This window comes from Podarcis gaigeae (genome assembly GCF_964106915.1).
Source record: "Podarcis gaigeae genome assembly, chromosome: 1".
In the NCBI taxonomy this organism is placed as follows: domain Eukaryota; kingdom Metazoa; phylum Chordata; class Lepidosauria; order Squamata; family Lacertidae; genus Podarcis; species Podarcis gaigeae.
The window spans coordinates 87961045-87987136 of NC_139678.1; the positions used below are offsets into that span (position 1 = coordinate 87961045).

The 26092-nt window shown below is 44.2% G+C and overlaps 1 protein-coding gene and 1 long non-coding RNA gene across 9 annotated transcripts in view; one reads left to right on the forward strand and one right to left on the reverse strand.

Moving 5' to 3' along the window:
* The window catches only part of SMARCAL1 (SNF2 related chromatin remodeling annealing helicase 1), a 39340-nt gene extending 33431 nt beyond the window's left edge, over positions 1-5909 (reverse strand). For 2 of the 8 annotated variants that reach the window (XM_083736381.1, XM_083736376.1), the window contains exons 1-3: positions 5823-5909; positions 4200-4294; positions 1647-2596 (exon numbers count right to left, since the gene is read on the reverse strand). In XM_083736381.1, coding sequence (XP_083592507.1) covers positions 1647-2559 — 913 coding nt within the window. In that variant the 5' untranslated portion in view covers positions 2560-2596; positions 4200-4294; positions 5823-5909. Of the gene's footprint in view, positions 1-1646; positions 2597-3937; positions 4171-4199; positions 4897-5468 lie in introns of those variants that run through there. The other 6 variants (XM_083736382.1, XM_083736377.1, XM_083736380.1 and 3 more) reach the window with 6 other exon arrangements.
* Positions 5910-8031: 2122 nt separating this feature from the next.
* LOC310825777 overlaps positions 8032-26092 on the forward strand; it is a 250870-nt gene continuing 232809 nt past the window's right edge. The window contains exon 1 of the long non-coding RNA XR_014555532.1: positions 8032-8248. This is a non-coding gene — a long non-coding RNA (uncharacterized lncRNA). The remainder of the gene's footprint in view (positions 8249-26092) is intronic.

Genomic DNA, 26092 nt, shown 5'->3' on the forward strand with positions numbered 1-26092 from the left:
AAGTTCTATCCCTGACACCACCACTGAGAAGTTTCATTTTTTTGGCCCCATTGGCAGTGCTGACATGGTCAGTGCTGACATCAGGTCAGGAGAGAACCATATGTGGAGCATGAGGTAGGATATACTTGGGATTCTGCATGCAGAAATAACTGTAGCAGAACTACAGCAGGCCAAGACTACCAAGGAAGCCTGTGACTGCCAAAGAAGATCTGGAATTTCAAATGCCATGGGAAGCAATTTCTCTTTCATATTCAAACAGGAGTTCTAATCAGAGTTAGGGCAAGACATTTTACGGCTTGAGAAGATCAGTAAAAGGTTGCCCTCCCTGCCTCTCACCAAGGCAAGGCACATAAACAGAGTACCCAAGTCTGATGGGAGTCATTTTGGCACCAGCGGCATAACATCCCACAAGCCACTCTGCCCCTCTCTGGCATTAAGAAGACAAGTAATAATAAATCTATTCTGGCATTTCATGACACCCAAAATCAGTGGTTTGCGATGGCCACTCCACATCAAATTGACCATCACAATGGCCTTAAGAGATTAATTAACAAGTTGAATTTTTTTTGCCTGACCTTAGACAACAGGCCAAGAAGCCTGCTATCCAACAAACTCATACTATGAGTAGACCCACTGGAATATAAGTTAGCCATTTATGTTTATTACAGTGGATCTGTTCCAAGCATGACTTCGTCAGGCAGAACCCAAAAATAAGTAAATAACAACTTGCTCTTCTACTAGATGTTCTTGGGGCCCTGTACAACATAATAAAAGAAAACTGTTATATAATCAATACAAGTACAACTGGCAAACCATTTCTAAACGCATTACAAAGAACATACAATACGATCAATACTCAACGCATACACGCGCACCAATAACCTGACAGCAGCAGCAGGGGTAAACAATATTACACATCAAAACTGGCAGCAATAAAACTAGGTGTCACACATTACAAGCCAGTTGAAATAAAAATGCCTTGAACTTTCTAGGGAAAGAAACCCATTAAGGAACCTGCAGAGCTCCACGGCCTAGACTGGAACTGAACCCAGGATTCTATGGCTCCCAAAACTCTGTCCTGATGGAATAGTCTGGGATAATACCCATTATCTGAAGGTGCTCCTGCTTCCTCCTCCACCAACATTTGCTGCCTGTCCCCTTGAGTGAAGAAAACATTGGAGAAAGGGGCAGATAAGGTGAAAAGGCTGTCTTCCCAGCTTGAATCCCTGTGTTCTTTTCTCACTCAGCATGCAAGGAGAGGGACAGTAAGTTCCAACTCTACTCTTCTCTACTCCACTATTGGGAGTGGGGGGTTGTTTAAAGGAGTATCAGGACCAGATAAGTAGCTCATGAGAAACTGAGTAGCAATGGGCCTACAGAAACTAGAGACCTCTCAAAGGTTATGGGAGCCCCACTCTACATGCTCCTGGATTCAGATGTTACTTCAGAAGCCCACCCTAACCTCACGTCTCCCTGATTCTTGCAGTTCATTCAAGTTTTTCCTCACACACGAGGGCTCGGATCCTTGCTGTTTTTAAAAGAAACGGAACATACAAATAAAGGCAATTCTGCATTATCCACAAGATCTAGCACAACCCCATCTATGGAAAATCCCAAGAGGCACAGGAAATGATCAGCCACCTTACCGTATTTTTTGCTTGGCAAACTCCTGAACAGTTCAATCAGTTTGGCATTATATCCTATTTCAACCTGGAAACGGTCATCGGAGTGCTTGACACATTTCCCTCTGAGGCCATCATGCGCTTTTTTCTGTGTCTCAGCTATGTTGCCTGTGTCCTCCGAAATGGGCAGTTTCCGTTGCCTGCCCCCTTCTACAGGAGTCAGGAGGTTTTTTGTGCCATAGAACAGCAACGTGCTACTACCTTCTTTTTCAGCAATGAGTTCGCAGGTTGGATTTCTGGCACTTGCCTGCATTTCACTGTCACTGGCGACAATGCCACTGGTGTCCACTGGTAGCATATGTTTAATGCCACTGGGAGATATTTTCCGAATCGGGGTGCCTTCATTTTTGCAAAGCGTCCTACTAGCGTCTAATGTAGATTGATGCTGTTCTGCACAAGGTTTTGGTGGCTGCAATGTGCTAGAACTACAGTGGATGGGTTGACCTTGCTCCTGAGCGCTCAGGCCAGAATAATGCCCATGAGGGTGACTCAGACAGTCTTTCCCCACTGGTGAGAGCTGCTTATTACTGTTCAGCTGCCTGCCTAGATTTTGGCTGGAGTCCTCTGAACAACCCCTCTGCTGGGCACCACACAAAATGGGTGCCTGGAGGTCTGAGCTACAGACACTGTGTAGCACTTGAAGATTCCCCAGCACCACATGGTTTCCAGAAACCTGGAGGTGATGGCTGGTGTGGTGGTTTTCCTTCTTCAAAGGCTGCTGCAGTTTTCCTTGACAGCTAGAAAGCGCCTGCAGGTCAGGCAGCTTCTTAGCAACGACACCCTGCTGAGCTGCCAGTCGTTCTGCTCTCCTTGCCAAAGCCTTCTTCCTATTCTCCTCAATCTTCCTTTTCTGTTCTTCTGTGAGCCCAGATGACATCTTCTGTTAAGAAGTCACTGGAAGCCTCTATAACTGCCTGGAGATGGGGGTGGGGGAAAACAAAGGAGTTATAGCTGGCAGGTAAGTTTAAAATTTGCACTGAAATAAAAACTTTGTGGCTTTTAGATAATATGTGTGCATGTTATTATACTAGACCTAATCATAGAAGAGTCATTTCCTTCTTGCTTGTGAGAGAAATGGGAGGTGCCTCTTCCCAGAAAGTGCCTGCCATCTGCTATATTTATAAGTTCTTGTATTAAACAGCCAGTATGTTATAGTAAGTAAAGTGCTGGACTAGAACCAGGGAGACCAGAGTTCATATTCCCTCTGTGATATTGAGCAAGTCATTACCACTCAACCTAATCTATCTCTCAGGGTTGTTGTGAGGATAAAATGAAGGGGACATGTACAATGCCTTGAGCTTCCTGGAGGAAAGAGAGGGTATAAATGCAGGAAATAATAAATCATAGAATTGTAGAATTGGAAGGGATCCTGACGATCATCTAGTCCAACGCCTTGCAATGCAGGAATATGCAGCTGTCCCATATGGGGATCAAACTGCAACCTTGGTGTTATCAGTACCATGTTCTAACCAACTCAGTTGTTGGCGTTTTAACAACAAAACAAAAAAAGCTCTACAGATGAATTAGGGAAATCTTGCTAAAGGATTGAAAAGACGGGATTTTAATCAATTAATCTAAAAGTAATTAAACATTTTTGTTCCACCAAACACCGCTTAATTTTTAGCTACACACACAGGATATACCGTATTTTTCCGTGTGTAAGACTAGGTTTTTTCCCTGAAAAAAATGTTAAAAAAATAGGGGGCGTCTTATACCCGGATAGTGCCGAGGTTGGACTGGTGATTGGTTGTGGTCGTAAAAATAAGGGGTGTATTATACATGGGGGCATCTTATAGATGGAAAAATACGGTACTTAGCTATTTCAAGAGATTCTATCATACATTTCCATTTCTTCCCTTTCCTATTCCAAGGGCCCAAGATGGACTCAAATGTATCTGTATTTTAATACATCTTGCAGGTGCAACTGAAATAATTACATCTGGCCTAACCTGAGTAACGCAACTATCTTTTTCACATGAATCTTAGATTAGGAAAAAGGCCCCTAGTTCTGAACATTTTACTTCTGAGCAGACTAGAACTCCCACGACAGAAATCAAGCACTGGGATGCATCTTAACACTAGTTTAAGGAGTCTGACACATGAGGTCTGCAAGCCTAAACATGGACCTAAACTGTCACCTCCACTGGCCATGTACATGAACAGGTGTGAGTACTGAAACTTATACCAGGTGAAGAAAGAGAATTATTCATTCATAATGTTCAGCAGAAAACAATATGGGCAAAAATCACACCAACCAGGTAATTCAATAAGCATGTTGTTTCTACCTCTTCTGCTCAAACAAGTAAAGTATGTGCTTGCCAAGTTTTGTTTCAAGTACTTGGTTATCCTTTGCACAGTTATATAAATTCCATCTCCAAATGCTGGGCTAAGTCATACAATGTTGTATTTGGTTTAGTGTCAGACCTGGTTGATTTTCCCTTGGCCAACCTAATCTGGATTATCTCTCACAATGACTGGGCATGTAAATTTCCCAGCATCCCCATCAATACTGCATACCTTTCCACACACAACAATTGAAATGAGACATCATTTGGATACGTGGTAAACCTCTTCACACAATCTGTTCAGATGCCAAATCAAATCATGCAGCCCTTTAAAGAAAAAAAGTTTTCACAGATTGAAACAAATTCAAAAAGAGGGAATATGAACCAAACCTCTTTCCTAAAGTGCCAAACAAGATACAACAACAAAAGAAGCACTTGAGATCCAGGCGCTTCTTAAACAATAGCTCTAGATGGATTAGACTAGAGACAACAAGACTTAGCTAGAGACAAAAGGCACTGGAAACACTGGTGGCTGCCTCAAATAGAAGCAAAATTTACTGTAGGTGGCTTCCCACCATTCACCACCATCAACTTCAGCTAGACAACCAAAAAAGTGCTATCTACAACTTTTTACAGATAAGAACAACAAAGTATCCAATTCAGGTGACACAAACAGGGCTTTAGCAAGGTACAACCTTTTAGCTAATCAGCGCTAAGAGATGCCAAAATTCACCAGGAACACCTCACTTGTTCTCTTAGAATGGCAATGGCACCCACCCAAGAGGCTCCAGCTGAAAAAAAAGCCAATGCTAATGCCACTGACATCCAATAGTTCTTTAGCAAATTTTAAGTGATCTATATGAAGCTAAATTTCTTAAACTAGGTTTTACACATAGATTTGTACAGCTGGAGTTTATCAAATTGAAAGCATTTTTTAAATGATACAACCTAGTCATATGGGTGGAGTACAAGTTGTTGTTGTTGTTACAAACCCTGCAAAGGTACTTATCAGAAACTAAAGCAGGAACCATCTTATGCATTGCAAGCAGCTGACATCCCTCTTTCAAGCCACTTCGGCTTTCTGGAAAAAAACAGAACATCTGTCTCCAGTCTAAGTCAGAAGGCTTTAAAAGTCAAAACATTTCACCCACTCAAGCGCAGAGCTTCTTGACACAAATACCACATGGTCACGCCTGCCACTGTGCGCAGGCAGAAACGAGTTCTGAACCTCTTAAGACTTCAGCCACCCAACCCAACAACTCATTCCAAAGAGGAGCAGCTGTGATAAACTATTGAAGCTAATAACAACTAAAAGTCCAGTGCAAATTTGTTAGCCTTTAAAGTGCCACAGCACTCTCCCGCTGTTGTTGCTGCAAGAGACTTGGGACAGCCCCTTCTCTGGAAAGAGTATTGTGGATTATTGTGGCATGCACTTTTCTTGGACGAGAAGTGTCTGCCAGGTGCTTAAGAGGCCGCGAGATCCTCGCTTGGTTTTCCTAGCGTCCAAAGTGAGGTTTACTCTCTGGCCCCTGTCCGATCCTCTTCAGTTCCCCGGGGGGCTCTTCATGCCTCTCACTCACAAAATGGGGCGCCAGCCCAATGCTCTAAGCTCCGCCGAAGGGCTCCCACCCCCTCTGCTCCTCGTCTCTCTCTCTGCCTCGACCAAAACTCCCGCCCCAAACTCCTACATCCACATCTTCTCCCTTTCCCCAAATGCTGTTTATCCACCCCCGCCCCTCTTCCCCTAAGCTGTCGCTCAGCCGCCCCGTCCAATGCAAGCCATGTTTCTTTTTGCCCACAAAGCCCAAAGCAAACTCAGTTCCTGGGAAACGTCCCCGTCGGATTTCATCATTACCCAAACTCCGCCGGCAACCTAAAAGGCCTCTTAACACCCTCCCCGCTCTTGACTACAACTCCCATCAGGCAACGCGCCGCTCCGCTCGCGCCTTGCCTCCTGGGAACCGTGGTCTAGAGAAACTAGCCTCGGTGCACCATGGGAAATGAAGTCTCCCATCCACTCAAGCCTTATTCCTGTGAGCTCCGCGGCTTGAAACCACCTCCGCTTAGCTCTTATTACGTATAGCGCAATCCTGGGCAAGGCTGCTCTGAATTAAGTCGCCCTATAGTCAATGGGGCTTATTCCTTAGTAAGTGCGTAAGCGTTTAGGATTAATACAGCCTATGGCTGCAATTTCTCTACACGCCTACTTTCAATAAAGTTCCGTTAAAGTAAGTGGGGTTTACATCCGAGTAAACGTGGACAGAATTGAGATGCTGCAGGGAACTTTTTTCTCCCCTCTGCGGATAAAGGAAGGGGTGTAAATGTTTGTGGGGTCCACAGAAGTTGGTCACTCATGGTTAAGATATGCCCTTCTGAAAGCACACTTTAAAAAAAGAAACCCTCCTTAGTAAAAGGTTTGAAAAATCATTGGCCTTCTTTAAGGAAGAATGTGTTGTAAACAAAAATCTGCCCTTTTCCATTATGGGGTATCCAAAAGCCCATATAGAGTCCTTACATAGGTTCCCTATTGGTAGGAGAAAATAACAGGCCAACCAGAGAAAATCGAGAAGCAAAGCAGCTAGTAAGCCTGATCTTTATTGATCAGGGTGCTCTCCTCACACGCAGGAAAGGAGGAGGAACCCAGAACAATGGACTTTTAAAATTGCCACCCTGTAGATCCAGACCACTCCCAGAAACATCATACATACATAACAAAAGGGGTCTAGCCTAAGACACACACCCCCCAGATACATCATACCTACATCACAGAAAAGGCACTCTAAAACAGAAATTTGAATGTTGTTTTTCCTGTTTGCCAGGTTATCTGATTGCCTTTCCTGATAGTCTATCACCCATCAAAATGCTGATTCTTGAGACAATGGGAAGGCTGCCTGACCCCCCTCCCTCCTTGCAGGGAAAACATTTGGTCAGTTTAGGAATCAAAATGCTTTCAGGCGGTCTTCCTGTGCTGATCTATGTACGTGTTTGGTTGGTACACTTATGAACATTACCATATATCTAAGACCTCAGGGATTCGTATCACAAGTGTAAGTCATAGTAGATAGCTAACCGATTCAGAGCTGCACAAGAACACATCTGTTCTACCTTTTGTAGCCCCATTAAATTTATTTGCTCTTCTTTTCTGCACTGTTTTTAAGTGTTTATCAGTTGTTGTATTGTATCCTGTGCATCGTATTGAGACACGTGTGTGTGTGTTTAATTCATAGTCATCATTTTGATAAACCATTCTGGAAGCCTTTTTTGACTGTAAAGTGGGTAAAAGTTGTTCAGTTAAATAAATGTTGCATCTTTATGAAACATTATCGGATGAGAGCAATTCTAACTCCTGCAGAAATGAGAAGCAGCATCAAATTATATAGGCCTCACCTTCCAACTACTGACCATCTCAGATGGATTCAGAGATTAGACATGACATTAAAATGGACAATGCTTTAGGAAAATGGGCAGCTAAGAGGGTGAAAAAGGAAGAAGGCAGATTGATAGATGCTAGATGTCACAGGGAAACATTAATGGGATTATTTATTTAAGAGCAGACAACCTTTGTGCACTGACGGAGATACACACAGAGAGACCTTTCTCTGTTACATGTTACAGGGTGGCTGCAAATGGGATGCAAAAATGGACATTCATCATGGACTCTTTGCTATGGAGCCCACACATAAAGCAGTTAGCTGAGCTTTCCCCTTGTGCTGCTGTTGCCCATCACTTGTTGCTAGTAATAAAAGAACTACCTGCTCCATGTTTTCTTTTGTAGCTTTTTGTATACAGTGGTACCTCGCAAGACGAAATTAATTCGTTCTGCGAGTTTTTTCGTCTTGCGAATTTTTCATCTTGCGAAGCACGGATTCCCATAGGAATGCATTGAAAATCAGTGCTTCACATCCAAAAAATTCAAAAGCACCAAATCTCCTAGAAAACACCCCAACCCAAAATCCAAAAAGTTTTAAAAGTTTAACTTACCAAATGGCTGCAAAAGAAGTTTTGGAAAAGCTTCAAAAATCACCAAAGTCTTCAAAAACTTCAAAAAAGGCTACCCCACCTCGTGCTATGAGTTGCTCCTCGAAGTCAAGTCGCAACTGCACTTCTTCAAGCAATGCACCCTGGGTATTAACGATTTTAGGAAAAAGGAAACAAACTTGCAAGACGTTTTTGTCTTGCAAAGCAAGCCCATAGGGAAATTCGTCTTGCGAAGCAACTCAAAAAACGAAAAACTCTTTCGTCTTGCGAGTTTTTCGTCTTACGAGGCATTCGTCTTGTGAGGTACCACTGTAGTAGAGAGAGAGATGAGCAACTAGAACAATGGTTGATTCAGCTTCATTACCTACAAACCTTGAAATTGTTGCCAAAGTTTTGTGATCGTTTTGTAGCGAAACTCTGCATTTTTTAGCATTTTGTAATACCCCACAAACAGAGCAATAGGCTTTCTCTCTTTCTGTGGCAATCACTCGTAGCTGAGTCAGTTGTCTTCCATGAAAATAGTCTTAACAGTGAGTTCATAAGTGACTGTGGAGGCCAATTCTGGACCCATACATCCTTCCACAGTGGGGACATTGGTTTCTGGGTGGGAGTTGATCACAGTGTGATTTGCCAAGCACGCCTTGCTCTTAGCACATTTTCCCCTTGTGTCCCGAGTTTGAGTGTCTTCAAAGCCCATGATACCTTTGGTAAAGGCTGTTCTCCAACTGGAGCGCTTACAGGCCAGTGTTTCCCAGTTATCAGTGCTTATACAGTCAAACCTTGTTTTGCGTCCCCCTCCGCTTGCATCTGCTTCGGTGAACATCCGCAGCAAACCCGGAAGTACCAGAACAGGTTACTTCTGGGTTCGCTGCTCTCGCATGCGCAGAAGACCTAAATTGTGCTGCGTGTGCGCAGATGCAGCACTTTGGTGTGTGTCATTTTCGGGTTGCAGCAGGGCCTCTGTAACAGTTCCACTGTACTACATTTTTAAAGATTTGCCTTGGGAACATCTTTAAACGTCTTTTGTTGTCCACCGGTATTTCACATTCCATTCTTAAATTGGGAATAGAGTAGTTGCTTTGGAAGCATCCGAACAACATGACCAGTCCAACAAAGTTGATGTTGAACAATCATTTCTTTGACACTGGTGACCGGTGATCTTTGCTTCTAAACCCTGCATTTTGTAGTGCCCCTTAAACAATAGACACTCAAAGCTGGGGGGGGGGGCACAGGGATACCCAAAACCCAACATCCAATCTCCTCAAAACCAGTGCCAAACTTTTGTCATCATTTCATATCATTCTATAGCAAAAACCCCTAAAAACTGGCCCCTAAAAAATTCCAGGCCAAATGGCCAGGCCATGGGCCTCTCTTACATGCAGAAGTGTCCAGAATCTCACAGGGAGAGAAGAAAACAGCTGTGGTCTGTAATGCCATTGAGATGGGTCATTGAGTCAATAGCTTACTAGATTGGTAGGTTTTGCTTCCACACAGTGTTGCTCCCATTTTACTTTCCTCCATATAAACAAATGACTGCTATTTATGGAAGCCATAAAATAATTGATGTGGAAGATCAGTCAAACATGGAACACTCGCCTGCATTTTGAAGTGACATATTCTAGGACAGAGTGTATTATGATATTTCTAAACTTGAATTTTGGCTGTACTGGACTAGAGATAATTGTGAATGGGCATCCAAATTATTTTTCTATGAACATATAATATATATGCAACATTTATGACAAAATTACAAGATCACATAAAACAATACAATGAATAAAATTAAAATAAAAACAAAGGAAGGAACTGTGTAATTAAAACATCAGGTACTTATCAAGGGGGGGGGGTAAATCTGTTGGAATTAAATTGTCTTAACCAGTTGGTAAAAAGGAACCAGAGAGGAAGTATGAGCTTTCTGGGACCATCTTGCCACTGTCAGCTGTGCTTCTACCCTACTGTGGGGTTGGTATTTGTGGGAGCTCCAATTGGAGAACAGCCTTTACCAAAGGTGTCATGGGCTTTGAAGTCGCTCAAACTCAGGACACAAGGGAGAAGCATGTTAAGAGGAAGGTGTGCTTGGCAAATCACACCGTGATCAACTCTCACCCAGAAACCAATGTCCCCACTGTGGAAGGACATGTGGATCCAGAATTGGCCTCCACAGTCACAGACTCATTGTTAAAACCGTTTATGGGAGACAATCTTACTCAGCCACAAGTGATCACCAAAGAGAGAGATTTGTGGGAGCTATCTGACCACATGTATGCACACATAGACACTGATGAATGTTCAGCCAACATCATAAATGTGAGGGCCACACATCTTACATTTGCCTCTGTGTGACCCTTCCCTGTTGAAAAAGTTACAACTGATGGGTAGGATGGTAGAATTTCTCTGTGATGGTTTCTTAATCAGCCCACACCACTTGTTCCAAGGACAGCATTTAGATATGAAACGTTCTTTCCACTCCACTTCCATTTTGTCCAAGAAGCTGACTTATCTGCTCCCTGCATTCTCTTCTACAAAGTTTCCATTTAATGGGTGAGATGGGAAGAACATAGCTAGCATAGATCAGCTTGAAATATTGACAGATACTAAACAATGCTTATTCCAGGAAAAAAGCCCAGCAAGCAATAACAGGAGTGCTCATAAAAGCAGTGCACTTTGCATGTGTGCTGTTATTTTTTCCAAAGAGATGTCACTGGCATGGCAGGAGGTGAGTAGCCAAGGTTTAGTCCCTGGGGCGAGAAAAGGATTGCTTTGTAAAGCGTTTGTTCCTGCAAAGAGAAGATAGAGCAAAAGCCCGAGATGGAATTTATTTGAATGATTACATCCAAGAAGGGCTGCTTTCAGTGACTAGAGGGTGATCAGGAAATAAATATTAGTAAAAAGCGCTAAGGAGCTGAATGCCTTTGTACCTAATTTTGATATATACTGTTATTTACTCTCACTTTTTCTGCATGCAAGTAGGCCCGTCTTTAGCAGATGCGGCACCGGGGTGCAACTATCCGCCCAGCGCCCCCCAAATTACCATGGATAGTGGGGGGGGCAAAGCTGCACACTGCCAGCCATGGGGGGTGCAACTCTCCCCCAAGCTGCTGTGGGAAAGCAATCCCCGCAGAGGCTTGGGAGGGAAGTTGCGTGCCTGCCAGCCATATGGTTGACGGTGCGCAGCTGGTGGGAAAGGAGAAGCCACCGGCAAGCCTCGCAGCTCCCCCACTCTCTGGGACGCCCCTGAGAGGCCAGCTCCCTGGCGCAACACACCACTAAGCTCTATGGGAAAGACGGCTCTGCATGCAAGCAAACTCAGCATGCTTCACAATTTTGGATATGTGAATGTTTATGAAGACAAAACCAAATCTGGAACTAAATTTACCCTAAATTCAAAATCTGCTGATTTCTTCAAATTCAAAACCATCTACTACTATCACTAATCCTTTGTAGTCAACTTCCCATTTTTGAAACTGTAAACTCTAGCATTTATCCATGCAATATGACGTGACCGTTTGGAAATAAGGCTAACAAGGTCATGGACATAATATGCTTTGTACAATTGGTGGTAGTAGCAGGACAATCCATGATAGCTTTCAGTCTCATGGTAGAAACAGGCTGTATGAAAAGCCACTTTAATTACCCTCCAACATTTCTCCCATTAAAAATAGGGACATCCCTTTCCATAATGATAATTTTACTATTTATACCCCATACATCTTACTGGGTTGCCCCAGCCACTCTGGGCAACTTCCAACATATATAAAAACATAATAAAACATTAAACATCTTTAAAACTTCCCTATACAGTGGTACCTCAGGTTACATACGCATCAGGTTACAGACTCCGTGAACCCAGAAATAGTGCTTCAGGTTAAGAACTTTGCTTCATGATGAGAACACAAACCGTGCTCCGGCGGCGCAACAGCAGCAGGAGGCCCCATTAGCTAAAGTGGTGCTTTGGGTTAAGAACAGTTTCAGGTTAAGTACGGACCTCCGGAATGAATTAAGTACTTAACTTGAGGTACCACTGTACAGGATAGCCTTCACATGGCTCCAACATTTCTCCAATGACAATAGGGACGTCCTAAAGAAAAGTGGAACATTCCAGGATCCAATCAGAAACTGAGACACCTTCTCTAAATCAGGGACATCCCTGGAAAATAAAATAGGGACACTTGGAGAATCTGCTTTCAATTGATCCCTGTGGTGCAAGAACCTATTAATCTCCAGCAACTTGCTGTGGAGTGGACTTTATGCTACTGCCAGCCAGGGCCGGATTTAGATGAAGAGAGGCCCTAGGCTACTCCACTTGTGAGGCCCCTTCCCATCCCCCTCACGACTAGAAGAATATGGAAGTGTGTTATAAACAAAATTGTGTGAAGCCAAGGATGATGGTGGGTATTTAAAATTCTGCAATTCACAATTTATCCTCTAAAGGACATAAGATGTTATTGTTAAATACCATGGTGATTTAAAAAAAAAAAAATTGCATAAAATTAACACTGAAAAACTTTTGCAATAACTGAACTTTATAAACCTTTTGTAGAATAAGCATTATTTTTTAGGAAAATGAAGTTGTAATGTAAACACCTTGAGTTTACAAATTATATTGCCTGGAAAGTATAAATAATACAATCACGATTACCTGACAGTGTGGCACTTTTAGATTCTACTTTATGTTGTCATTAAAAAATCAGTTTTAAAATACATCTTAAGAAGTAAACTACAACCATCAAATACAGTAAGGCTAAAATGTTTTTCCCCCTAGCCTTTCTCATAGCAAAATCATCCAAAACTTCATCAAAATTTGTTTGTCTAAGTTTGTCACTTTCAATGTACAGAATGCTAAGTGCAGACAACCTGTCTTGAGACATTGTGGTCCTTAATTAATTTTTAATTTTTTTGAGTACTGAAATACTCCTCTCTCCCAAGTAGTTAGTGACCATAAAGCTAAGAAATAGCTGCAAGATTGCTTCCACATTAGGAAAGGCCATCTGAATTTTTGCCTTGTATACAATTTGATAAAGGTCTGTATGAAAGTGCTCTGCTGTAAGCCTACGTCTTTGTGTCATGTACAGGTGAAAAGTTCATCAGTAAGTTTCAGGTAAGTTTCAGGACGCAGGTGGTGCTGTGGGTTAAAGCCTCAGCGCCTAGGACTTGCCGATCGAAAGGTCGGCGGTTCGAATCCCTGCGGCGTGGTGCGCTCCCGCTGCTCGGTCCCAGCGCCTGCCAACCTAGCAGTTCGAAAGCACCTCCGGGTGCAAGTAGATAAATAGGGACCGCTTACCAGCGGGAAGGTAAACGGCGTTTCCGTGTGCGGCTCTGGCTCGCCAGATGCAGCTTTGTCACGCTGGCCACGTGACCCGGAAGTGTCTCCGGACAGCGCTGGCCCCTGGCCTCTTGAGTGAGATGGGTGCACAACCCCAGAGTCTGTCAAGACTGGCCCGTACGGGCAGGGGTACCTTTACCTTTACCTTTAAGTTTCAGGTCAATATCTTCTGGGTATGCTTCCATCAACAGTTCAACACCTTGCTTAATTTCTTGCTTAGTTAAGGTTAAAGGAACCCCTGACCATTAGGTCCAGTCTGGTCAAATTAGCAAGAATGGCAACATCACTGTACACAGTACTTCTTATTTTTAAATTGGCTTCAAGTGCATCTAATATAGGAAAAAAGGATTTTATCCTAAACCTATCTCTTGAAGTGCATCTAAGGCATCAGGTTCACTTCTGTTATTTCTTTGCTGTTGCCTTGTTTTGTAGTTGACATTTGGCAAGGTGGCTTTTGTTGTTTCTCAAGCTCATCAAAATTATTTCTACTTTTCCTTAAAAAATCCAGAAGTGAACTGTACAAACTTGCACAAGAACTCAATAACAGGTCAGATTTCTGAAGGGCTTTGCTGACCTAGCACATGGGTCCAAAAATGCAGCATAAACACAAATTCCAGTTCTTTCATTTTCTGCAAAAGATTGTTAGCTTGGAGCCTGGTTTCCCTTTCCCATTAACGTCAGAGTACAAATGACTGAGGGCATCAGTGATAGAACTGTAACTTTCCAAAACAGCTTCTGTGGCTTTTGCGTGTGCATCCCACCTAGTGTGGGACAAATATTTAGGCACTTTAGACTGAGGTGGCAAAAATGGTTTTAGAACTGCCCATCTCTTTGAGGAGGATGAAAAGAAAGAATAAAATTCGTTGATAATGCCAAAACAGTTCACTGCATCAAGGCAGCAATCCACAGCTGAACAGCACAGCCCACCAGATTTAAAGAGTGATCTGTCAGCTCTTGTTGCTTCAATGAGTGGTTGATGCACGAAAGCCGTGATTGGTCTTAACTTCATTATCATAGCATTTTCAAGTCTCTGTCTCTTCTGCTTGCTAGCACCACTTTCAAACCTTTTACGCATGTTTCAATTAGAATCTAAAAATAAAAATAAAAATTAATCTTCAACTGGATAAAAATGGGCTTCTGTCACTCTTCAGTAGCTGCCACCACTCACTGACTTCCCTATGCCTTTCTTGAGGGGCAGTGAGACCCCTCTGGCTGACTCCTGGGGTTTGGAGATGAAAACACCTGAATTTGGGTTTCTCCTGGAGGGTTGGCACCTGTACATTTTTGGGCTTTTTCCCTCCCAGGACCCTTCTTAAGGCACTGGTAGTGGGCAGAGCAGGGGAGACTGTGGTCACAGCACCAGACTGGGTTTTTAAACAAAGGACAAATGTTTTCTTGAATATCTACAAGTAACAGGATTTGAAACACAAAAGGCACTTTAAATTAAACACAGAAAAGGAAAACACCACTGGGCACAAATAAAATAAGACAAAACACAGTTCCTCTGACCCTGAACTGATCCCTAAACTTATTTTCCCTCAGGATGAGGTCCAGTTACCAGCCTGCAGCCTGACCTCCTGCCTTCTACAGGTAGTTCTGGATCCCTTCCCACTGCTCCCTTCTCTGGTCCCCAAGGTGGGCAATTTACAGTGCATGCTGCAGGCACCAAAAGGGATCTGTGAAGTGTGAAAGGTAGACTTTCCTGCCTGGGAACTGGACTCACCTGCAGTTCCTTATCAGGTACTTGGGCACCAAAATATGGAGTTAAGGGTGCAGATAAGCAGACTGGAAGGAATAGTGGGGAGTAATCATGGCAGCTGATGGAGGGTTGTGGGACACAGACATCCAAAAGCCTTGTGCCACGGCCAGGACAAAGGCCTGGCCAGGAAGGTCGTCCTCTTATATAACCTGCTGGGATTGACAAAGCATCTGACCCTCACCTGAATCTCATAACTGTCCTGACAGGTGATTTGGTCGGCAGCCACAGTGTGGAAACAAAGGATGAGATTGCCCCCCAGATACCAGGCACTCTACTATTAGGCCCCAATGTTTTTCTTACAATCTGCTTCTCAATGAAGTAATCAATTTTAATCTAGCATTTAAATTCTCAAAATTTTCTTATTTGTGAATTTGAGCAAGTAAACTACTGCTCTCACTTCATTGCAAACAGTATTTCTACCTGCGACTCACCTGAGCAAACCTCCTCCTCCTCCTCCTTTTACAGATATTTTGTTGCCATTTGCAACTGTAGCTGCCTCTGATTAGTTATCATTTAACTCTTTGGGGAAATAATTAGCAACACACGTCATGTGCATGGAAGTTGCCGAACCAATTAACCCACTAGAAGGATTACTGTTAATAGCACCAGTTTTCCTATAACTTGATATTGCTGGACATAAATCTCCATTGGTACATACAGTGGTACCTCGGGTTACATACACTTCAGGTTACATACGCTTCAGGTTATAGATTCTGCTAATCCAGAAATATTACCTCGGGTTAAGAACTTTGCTTCAGGATGAGAACAGAAATCGTGCTCCGGCAGCGCGGCGGCAGCAAGAGGCCCCAATAGCTAAAGTGGTGCTTCAGGTTAAGAACAGTTTCAGGTTAAGAACGGATCTCTGGAACGAATTAACCCAAGGTACCACTGTATTGGGTGTAAACGTACAGGTTTATGGCCATGCTGTAGTGTAGTGCTTATGTGACTGAATAAAAGGTGGCTGGACTCATCATCCCGGGGGGGGTTGGGGGGGGGAGAAGAAGTGACAAAAATCATTTCCAATAAGTGCCCCCCCCCTTATTTCCATAATAAGTCCTTGAGTCTATACTCTGAATAGTGACACCAGGGACCTAGAAGGGGCAGGGCTTGTCAATCCAACCCCTGCACAGTCTCATCAGGGTTGGCCTTAAGGCAACTGGAGCAATTGGGCTCTGCAGGCAATCTAGATGGGCCCTACAAAAAAAAATGAAGTTGGGCCCCAATGCTTCAAATTGGGCCCTATTGGCTAGCCCTAAGTCTCATAGTTGCTGGGACTGAGTTGTCCTGCCCTTGCATGAAGTTTTGGGTTTTCAATTTTGGGAGAGGGGAGGCTGCCTGCTGGGGAGTGGGTAGGCTGGGGTACTGGGAAGATGGCAGGCTGGTGAGGCCCCCTAGATTTAGAGGCCCTAGGCTTCAGCCTACTTAACCTATACATAAATCTGGCACTGCTGCCAGCCCATGTTTTGGTAGTTTTTAAAAGGGCAGAGAAACAGAATGGCCGAACGTTACACAAAAACATCTTCCCATGTGGAAGCAACACCATAGGGAGCAATGGAAAGCAGTATCTGCTGAGAGACATTGGTTTGTGTGTTTCAGCTCTGAGGAATCACTGGCTTAACAGTTGTTCCTTGGTAAACAGAACCCTGGGAACTGTAGTTCTGTGTGCAAGGTTTAGGATCTTCACTTTCTCACTACAGTCATACAATTCTGTGAATTCTTTGGTGTAAGATGTGATAGGTAATAGAAAGAAAACTGATATGTACGGTAGGTCTGTAGTGTAGATAGGCCTTAAGGGTCCTGTTGTATCCTTACAAGATGCAGTTGATTCATTTTTTGGACCTTTGTTCGTTCCTAGAGAGCCCCACTGGAATGGAGTATGGAAAAAGGAGAAAGGAGGACAACACTGGGAATATTAATAAAGCCAAGTCTTGACCACAGCATACTCCTTACCAGGAACTCCATTGCAAAATGTTGCCCTACTTATAAGCCAACTTCTAGTATTGTGTGGGCATTCCCAGTTCATGAGGCCTGCTGCAAAGCTTAGCAGATGTACGAAAGATTTGAACATTTTACATAGGTGGGTTTACAGGAGGTATGGCATGGCCCACTCAACCTAATGGAGTTTGCTGTGTGCATGCCGATGTTCAGAGACTACTGGCCACTTTCTGGGTGGCCATTTTGCTGACGTGGGGTGTGAAAGTGCTTTATGAAATGTCATAAGGGACACAGGTGGCGCTGTGGGTTAAACCACAGAGCCTAGGACTTGCCGATCAGAAGGTCAGCGGTTCGAATTCCCACAACGGGGTGAGCTCCTGTTGTTCAGTCCCTGTTCCTGCCAACCTAGCAGTTCGAAAGCATGTCAAAGTGCAAGTAGATAAATAAGTACCGCTCCGGCGGGAAGGTAAATGGCATATCTGTGCGCTGCTCTGGTTTGCAAGAAGCGGCTTAGTCATGCTGGCCAAATGATCCGGAAGCTGTCTGTGGACAAACGCCGGCTCCCTTGGCCAATAAAGCGAGATGAGCGTCGCAACCCCAGAGTCTGTCACGACTGGACCTAATGGTCAGGGGCCCCTTTACCTTTACCAACGTTTTCAACTGTACACAATTATTTCCCATATATTCAATAAACGTTTTCCAATCTTCTCTAAAACGTATATTCTTCTTGTTCTCTTATTCTATACGTTGAGTCTGCAAGCTGTGCATATTCTGTCAACTTAAGATGCCACTCTTCTTCGGTTGGGACCTCACCCGTTTTCCATTTTGGGGCTAATAAAACACAGGCTGCAGTAGTGGCATACATAAATAACCTTTTTTGACACCTGGGAAATTCAATCTGACTGCCTTGTGAAATTTCATTGTCAGAACTCGTTCCCCATAGAAATTTTGCTAGAAGGGGAATCTTTCAAATTAGCACTACTTTGGGTGGCAATGCCAGATGCTTACAAATAGATTGGCCACCTTTCTGCCAGAGGGCGCTTCTGTGCCTTTAATACCATGCAGATGGAATAAACTCAGCAATGGCCCAAGAAGCCTTCCTCCACAGGGAAGGAGTCAGAACTATGTTTTGCAAGCAATTGGTGCCTCTGCCAACCAGGAAAATTCCTCTATTGTTACTATGAAGCTAAGACGATTATCTGGCTTGTAAGCAACTAGAGCTGCCTGCATTGTATTTATGCAAAGTCGGGCGTGTTTGCCTGCTGTTCTAGAAATGAGATGCCACAGCTCAGGAGTCAATATGGGCTGCCCATGATGTTAAATCCCAGGATAGGGATATTTGGGGATTTCAGAAAGAAACATGATCTCATATGCTAATTCTCCCACTCTAGGCTTTTTCCCTATAAATGGGGATAGCTCAGGTTGCCCCCTCCTGGTACATGTCAGGAGGCAAAGGAAGTAGCGGTGTGAGCTTGGTGTGGATTTTCACCTTGGATTTGACCACTATCAAGGGTTAGAATAAAATCTCTCTTGAACGTGTGGTTATGGTCAGGCCACTTGGGATTCTTAGGAATAAGAATATGGGTGTACAAGATGCCTGAGAGATGTAAAGCCTAATTTTCAAGTTCCTTTGCTACACTTTCCAGTCTATTACAAGACCCAGGAAGGACTAGCCAGGGTATCCTGAAATACTAAATACTAAAAATACTTTCATAACTATATCAGAATAACTTCTACTGTTACAGACAGATGATGAAGAGAGAACAAAATTGTATCATCATTAGACAGAGAGAACTGGGTCTCTCAAGTGGGAATGTCAAGGGGAGAAGGCCTTGAAAGAGTAGAGAGAATAAGATGGAAAGAGAAAGCAGTCCCGAACGAAGAAGTTTAGCAAACCAAGTTAATGGACTATGCTGAAATGGTGGAATTACCGTATTTTTCCTTCTATAACACGCAGATTTTTTCTTCTAAAAAGGGAGGGGAAATGTCCGTGCGTGTTATAGAGCGAATGTGTGGTCCCTGGAGCCGAAAAATCATGCAAAAATCAAATCGCGGCGCTGCACGCTGCACTGAGAAGCGAAACCTGAAAAGAGGAAGCGGCTGCTTTCCTGCATTCTGCCTCAGGGTCTTACTGCCCACCCTCCTTTGTTTCGTTGCTGTGTTTGCTGAAACGGAACAAAGAGCAGGGAAAGCCCCTCCCCTCCAGGCAAGCTCCAGTGCTGCTGGGGGAGAGGGAGAGAGAGGGGGGAAGGGAGAGAGAGAGGGGGGAGGGGGAGGGAGAGAGAGAGGGGGGAGGGAGAGAGAGAGAGAGAGAGAGAGAGAGAGAGAGAGAGAGAGATATGGCTGGCTTGGGTGGGGGGAAATTTTGCCTTTCTTTCCTCCCTCCCGTTAAATCCCTCTCCTGCATTCTTAGCCAGCTGCTTCCCTGCACACCCCTCTAATGTCCCTTCTTTGTTTTTCCTTCGCTCCCCACTTAAAATGTGGTTACAAAGCATGGATCCTCAGGATCTTTGCATTGGGTCACCCCAAATTCACCATCAGATCACATAGCATGTCCATGGCTACAGCCTGCACCAAAAAAATCACGCACCCACTGTTGCCTGGGGCTGCAATGGTGCAAAAATGTGGTTAAAAAGCATGGATCCACAGGGATTCTCAGGATCCTTGCATTGGGTCACCCCAAATTCACCATCAGATCACATAGCATGTCCATGGCTACAGCCTGCACCAAAAAAATCACGCACCCACTGTTGCCTGGGGCTGCAATGGTGCAAAAATGTGGTTAAAAAGCATGGATCCACAGGGATTCTCAGGATCCTTGCATTGGGTCACCCCAAATTCACCATCAGATCACATAGCATGTCCATGGCTACAGCCTGCCCCCCAAAAAATCACGCACCCACTGTTGCCTGGGGCTGCAATGGTGCAAAAATGTGGTTAAACAGCATGGATCCACAGGAATTCTCAGGATTTTGGCATTGGGTCACCCCAAATTCACCATCAGATCACATAGCATGTCCATGGCTACAGCCTGCCCCCCCCAAATCACATCCCACTGTTGCCTGGGGCTGCAATGGTGCAAAAACGTGGTTACAAACCATGGATCCACATGGATCCTCAGGATCTTTGCATTGGGTCAGCCCAAATTCACCATCAGAGCACATAGCATGTCCATGGCTACAGCCTGCCCCCCAAAAATCACGCACCCACTGTTGCCTGGGGCTGCAATGGTTCAAAAACGTGGTTACAAACCATGGATCCACAGGAATTCTCAGGATTTTGGCATTGGGTCACCCCAAATTCACCATCAGATCACATAGCATGTCCATGGCTACAGCCTGCCTCCCCCCCAAATCACATACCCACTGTTGCCTGGGGCTGCAATGGTGCAAAAACGTGGTTACAAACCATGGATCCACATGGATCCTCAGGGTCTTTGCATTGGGTCAGCCCAAATTCACCATCAGAGCACATAGCATGTCCATGGCTACAGCCTGCCCCCCAAAAATCACGCACCCACTGTTGCCTGGGGCTGCAATGGTGCAAAAACGTGGTTACAAAGCATGGATGCACAGGGATTCTCAGGATTTTTGCATTGGGTCAGCCCAAATTCACCATCAGATCACATGTCTGTGGCCACAGCATGAAGCACAAAAATGATACATCCACTGTTTCATTCAGAATGTTTTTTCCCTTGTTTTCCTCCTCTAAAAACGATGTGCGTGTTATGGTCAGGTGCGTGTTATAGAGCGAAAAATACGGTAACTGGAAAGCTCAGAAATCAAGATGACAAGAAATTTAAAAAAGAATTGGAAATGTTTATTATGTATTTGCAAACGTATTGTAAACGTATTGTAATACATTGGCAGGATTTTAAAAACACTTGTAATTTTAGAAATAGTATAGGAAATCTGGGGTAAAAATAATAATTTAGAGTAGAAATGATATGCAGCTGAAATGGACATTTAAGGAACCGGGAGGGGGGAGTCACAGGGTTCAAAGAATCCCATTTTATGGATTCAACATTGTTTTTGTGTATATTTTTCTTTGTTTGTAGTTTTTATTGTATTTGTTACTGTTTGGGTTTTTTCGTTTTGTTTTTGTTAAAAATTTAATAAAAATATATGAAAAAGAAAGAGTAGGGAGATTATACTATGTTTGGGGCACACATAAGGAACCCTTGGCCCTACAGATGTTGGTGGACTACAGTTCCCATCAGACCTGCCTCTTGACCATATGGCTGGGTCTGATGGGAATTGGAAGTCCAATAACATCTAGAGGGCCAATGCAGGTCTCTCAGGACCGGTGTTATATGGTCCCAGTGACCACTCCCAATCACCAGTCTAGCTGCCGCATTCTGAATTAATTCCAGTTTCTGAGTCACCTTCAAAGGTTCCCTGTAACCTCACTTCTCACAGTGTGGGAACCACCAGAAGGCCCTCGGCACTGGACCCTTGTGAAGATCACAAGAGGAGTTCGTCTTTGCTCTATTCTATTCACTGCCCAGGATATTTTTGCTGCCTGGGGTAAAGGACAAGACAGGGCCTCCCCCTCCATTCTAGGTATGGAAGCTGATTGGAGAGGCTATTTAATAGTAGTTCAACACTTGGCATGGGATAGAGTCCTCCACTGCACCTGAAGGCAGCAGGCTAGCTTAGGGATGTCTAGGGCAGGCCATGTAGCACACCTGGCCCTGTCTAATGTTAGGGGCAGGCCCTGCCTCATACAGCTATGGTGCATTCACTGACATTGCCCCTTCTGCAATATATGTACATAAGTACTATTATCCCAGCTTGAACTGCAGCTTGAACTGGAGTTCTGCATAGTTAAGAACTTCAGCTAAAATTATCAGGGGCAGGTCAGCTACATAAATAATACTCAGGAAGTATCCAGATTCTCAGTGTTTGCTGCCTACTTAATCCCTAAATTCTAGGTCCCTTGAGGACCAGCCTTTTAAGATAATTACTACATTGCTTGGGTAGTTACAAGCATTTGGCCTTTGGCCTGGTGCCTTTGGAGCCAACTTGAGGCCTTTTATAAAGACATACTTGGTTATGTTGGATGACTTAATTTTTAAAAATCACATTTTTGCCATGAGTCCTTCTGCAGCACAGTGGGCAAACCTCAAGTACAGATATTTGCTTAGGTCTTGAAAACTGGAAGCCTAAGGATAGGAGCACAATGATGTGGGATGATTGCACTTAACAGCAGACTCTCTCATCCATCTGCAGCTTTACATGTTACATAAAAAGGGGAGAGTCAGAGCTTTCCTCTTAGGGACACCCTGACAGGCACCTGGCTGGTGGAAAATCAATGGCCTGGCCAACAGAATCTTCTTATGTTTTCGTGTTCTTCCCATTGCACAGAGATGTGGAAACTCTGACTCTTCTGATGCTGCTGGATTTCGACATAGCCAGTATTCAGAGGTGTTGAGAGGTGTAGCCCAAACCAGACCTGGAGAGTTCCAGGTTCTCATTCCCTGCCACCGATCACCTTCACAGTTAATCACATCTGTGCCACAAGAAAGTGCTTGCCGAGCTAGAACTTCAGATGAATGAAACTAGTGAGCCTTAGCTCACTATAAATGAAAGGCCCATGTCCTCACTAGCCTGTATCATCAGCTATGTAGAGTGCTATTTTTAATGGGGAGGTGGCAGATATTAAATTTAATCTAAATCTCACTGCATCTCATCTAACCAAGCTGTTGGGATGGTGGTGGCAGAATCCTTGCTCACATCATGATTATACATGATGATCATATTTGCATGGCTTTACTTTAAAAGGGGGGGGGATCAAGACCATGGCTAATGTGGACATTGACCAGCACATCTCCCAAAACTACTCTTTTTCCCTGGGGACAGGAGCTGTCAAAAATTACAAACAGCAACTTGATACAGAAGAAGGAGTGAAGCTCATTGGAAAAACAGTGCTGAGAAGAGTAAGCGCTTTCTTCCATTGCAGCACAGTTCTGCTCTAGATCAGGGTCCGTCACACAGTTGCTTTTATTAACATTTTGCAAATTCAATCATGCATTTTCTGTATCATCCAAGTTGGCCCTCAAACCCTGCTTATGAACAAAATCCATTCAGTGAGCCTTTTTCCTGGGGATATTGGACTGGGCTACATCCGCACACAAGCCAGCATCCTGTCTCTCAGCCTTTGATTCCCTCGGAGGAAATGGAGGGAAATAAAGATTGTTTCTGGGGAGCGAAATCCTTCCTGACAGCCTTGGAACACACCAAAAGAGAGGCTCACAAGATATCCTTGCAACCCTATCTGACTGAATCTGGTGAGGGTTCCCCCCACTTTTCACCTCCCATTACCGTTCCCAGGGATCAAAAAATGAAACAGAGTCTTATAAATGCAGTGACTATGATTGCAGCTAGCTATTAAGGACATGCGCCCAGCTTCTTAAACACATTCTGCTTCTGTTTGCAGAATGTTATGAAAAGCAGTTACACTTTTACCTGGGGGAGGAGGAACTGGAGGAGGAGCCTTAGAGAGTGGTGGGAAGGCAGGAAACTTCAGTCTTCACAACTGCTTCATTGGGGCAAGACCTAATGGGAAGGGTTGCTGTGACCACCAGGCCTGCAGTGTTTCGCTTCTTTGAAAAAATTGTAACTTCACTGACACCTGCATTTTTTATTGCAGACTTACTTCTGACTCTGGCTCCTGGCATACACACCTGTCTGTTGACACCCCACCCTTGCACATAATACTTTTCCCAGCTTTGAGACTGCAGCAAGCTGGCTCTGATTTCATGGTGTTTCATTCTTCCACCCCACCACACTGATACATTCCTGTAGGTCATTTTATGCTCTGTCAAGTATTCAGGCTCTCTGCTTATTTCGACTCCACTAAGCCCACTAATTCTGCTCTGCCTTCCTTATCAGCTCTCCTCCCCAGCCATCCAACAGGCACTGATCTTCCTGCTACAGACAGAGTACCTCCGGGTGAGCAACATGCTCCCGCTCCAAACCGTTTTGCCCACTGGTTTTGTCAGAGATGCTCCGCTTAATTTCCACACTCAAGTTTTTTTCCTTAATTGCATCCTCATCCCGGAAAGACACGGGAAGTCTTACTGCAAGGCAACACTCACAGAGGCAGGAGGCTCCTGATCATTGAGAGTTCAGTCAGGAGCCTTCAGTGAAGTATCTTTAAGTGATGGCTTGCCAGGGGGATGTGGCTGAGAACAAAGCAATCAAGGCAGCCTCTGTCCCATTAAGGGAAGCTTAAGTGGAACAGGAAGCTCTCTGCCACTATTGACAGAGGAGGAGGCAGCAAAACGGGTGGAGGAAAGTGTTTGCTTTGTGTAGGAAGGGAGGATCAAGAAGAGGCTTTATGCTTTTTTTAAAAAAAGGATGGCTGCCTCCTGGCTCTCTGCTCCTGAAGGGTCAAATCAGAATGTTATGTGTCTTGTGTTCTCCCTTTCCCAGGGCTGATTTAGCACACAGTGATGACTTAATGTAGAGATTTGCTTGCTTCATGTAGTTGGTGTAGCATTTAAAAGGTACTTAGTCCATGCACTGTTATGTGCATCAAGCGTCAAATGCTAGTGCAGGTACCAGCTAAGCATTACATCCAGGTAGTGGTTGCGGCAGATTCAGCTGTTCTTGGGTCTGGACTGCCTTAAGCAAGGGGATAGAAAGGGGATTTAATTAGTAGGCAGGCTGGGCTTGCTAAGGTCAGGATGCCATAGTAGCCATGGCAGTGAACCACTCTGGGGCAGCAGGCATCTACTTTTTTCCTTTTTCACATCAGTCATTCCACAAACTACCTAATTCAAAGCATTTGCACAGCATGGCCACCAGGTAAGCCTCTCTGGAGAGGGCATTCCATACATGGGGCAGCACCACTGAGAAGACCCTTTCCTTGATTGCCAGCCACCTCATCTGAACAGCTGGGGAAACCTGGCGAAGGGCATGTGATCTACTATTGAGCTACAACAGGCCAAACTGCAGAAGAATAAGAAAGTCTTCTCCTCTCCAGTCCTGCTTTATCTGACTTGGTTCTGTCCACTTCGCTGTCTCCTAGAGGAAGAAGAAAAGTCATTTTGATGTTTCCTTAATACTTTGTTCTTCATAGAATCATAGAGCTGTAGAGTTGGAAGGAATTCTGAGGGTCATCTAATCCAACTTCCTGCAATGCAGGAATCTCAGCTGAAGCCTCCATGACAGATGGTCACCTCTCCCAACCTCTACTTTGAAACCTCCAAGAAAGGAGAGTCCAACACCAGAGGCAGATTTAGGGGAGTGCGACTGGTTCAGTTTCACTGGACGCAGTGGTGTTCACTGGGCGCCTTGGAGGTGCTGCAGGGGGCGCCACAACTATTATGTAGAATGGAAGGCAAGAAGCTGGGAGCATTTAATTTTGGTGTTGCTCAGGGCCTCAAGGTCTGCCTCGGCCACCACTTTCTGTGCGAGTCCATTCCACAGTCCAGCAGCTCTTCCTGTCAGGAAGCTCTTTCTGATGTTAAGCTGGAATGTCATTTCTTGTAACGTGAAGCCATTGGTTTGGGTCCTACCCTCCAGAGCAGGAGAAAACAAGCTTGTTCCATCCTCCATGTGACAGCCCTTTATATACTCGTTTGTTTTAATCAAATGACTGTTTTACAGTCAAGAACTGCAACTTACAGAATCCTTAATATATTTCCGTAGGGTTGGTTTTTTGGTCTATTGTAAAAGACAAAACCTTGATTTTCCATGGCACATCAGCTCTCAGTGATAAAGTGTTTAACACTTTACAGTGGTTTGAAGTGTAACTTATTTGTGGCAAATTAATTGCACGTGCTGTTTTCATTTGGCTGTGCTGAGTAATTGGATCCACCACCCTTCATTAGGGAAGAATGAAGAAACTTCCACTGCACTTCATGCTGCTTCTCACCAAAGCTATTGATTATTTGTATCACAAAGGGCGACCCCGCCCAGTATCACATCTGAGTGACATTTGACTTTTACCTGCATTGTTCATTGGTGATGGGATTTTTGCTTCTTGGAGTGATGAGAAGCAAGTGACCAAGCCCTAAACTAAACTGCTGAGGGTTTCTCAACGCTTATACAGAGACCATTTTTATTTTGTGATATGTGGGCCAGGGGTCCATAAGAGCACATAAGGAAGCTGGCAAGTACGT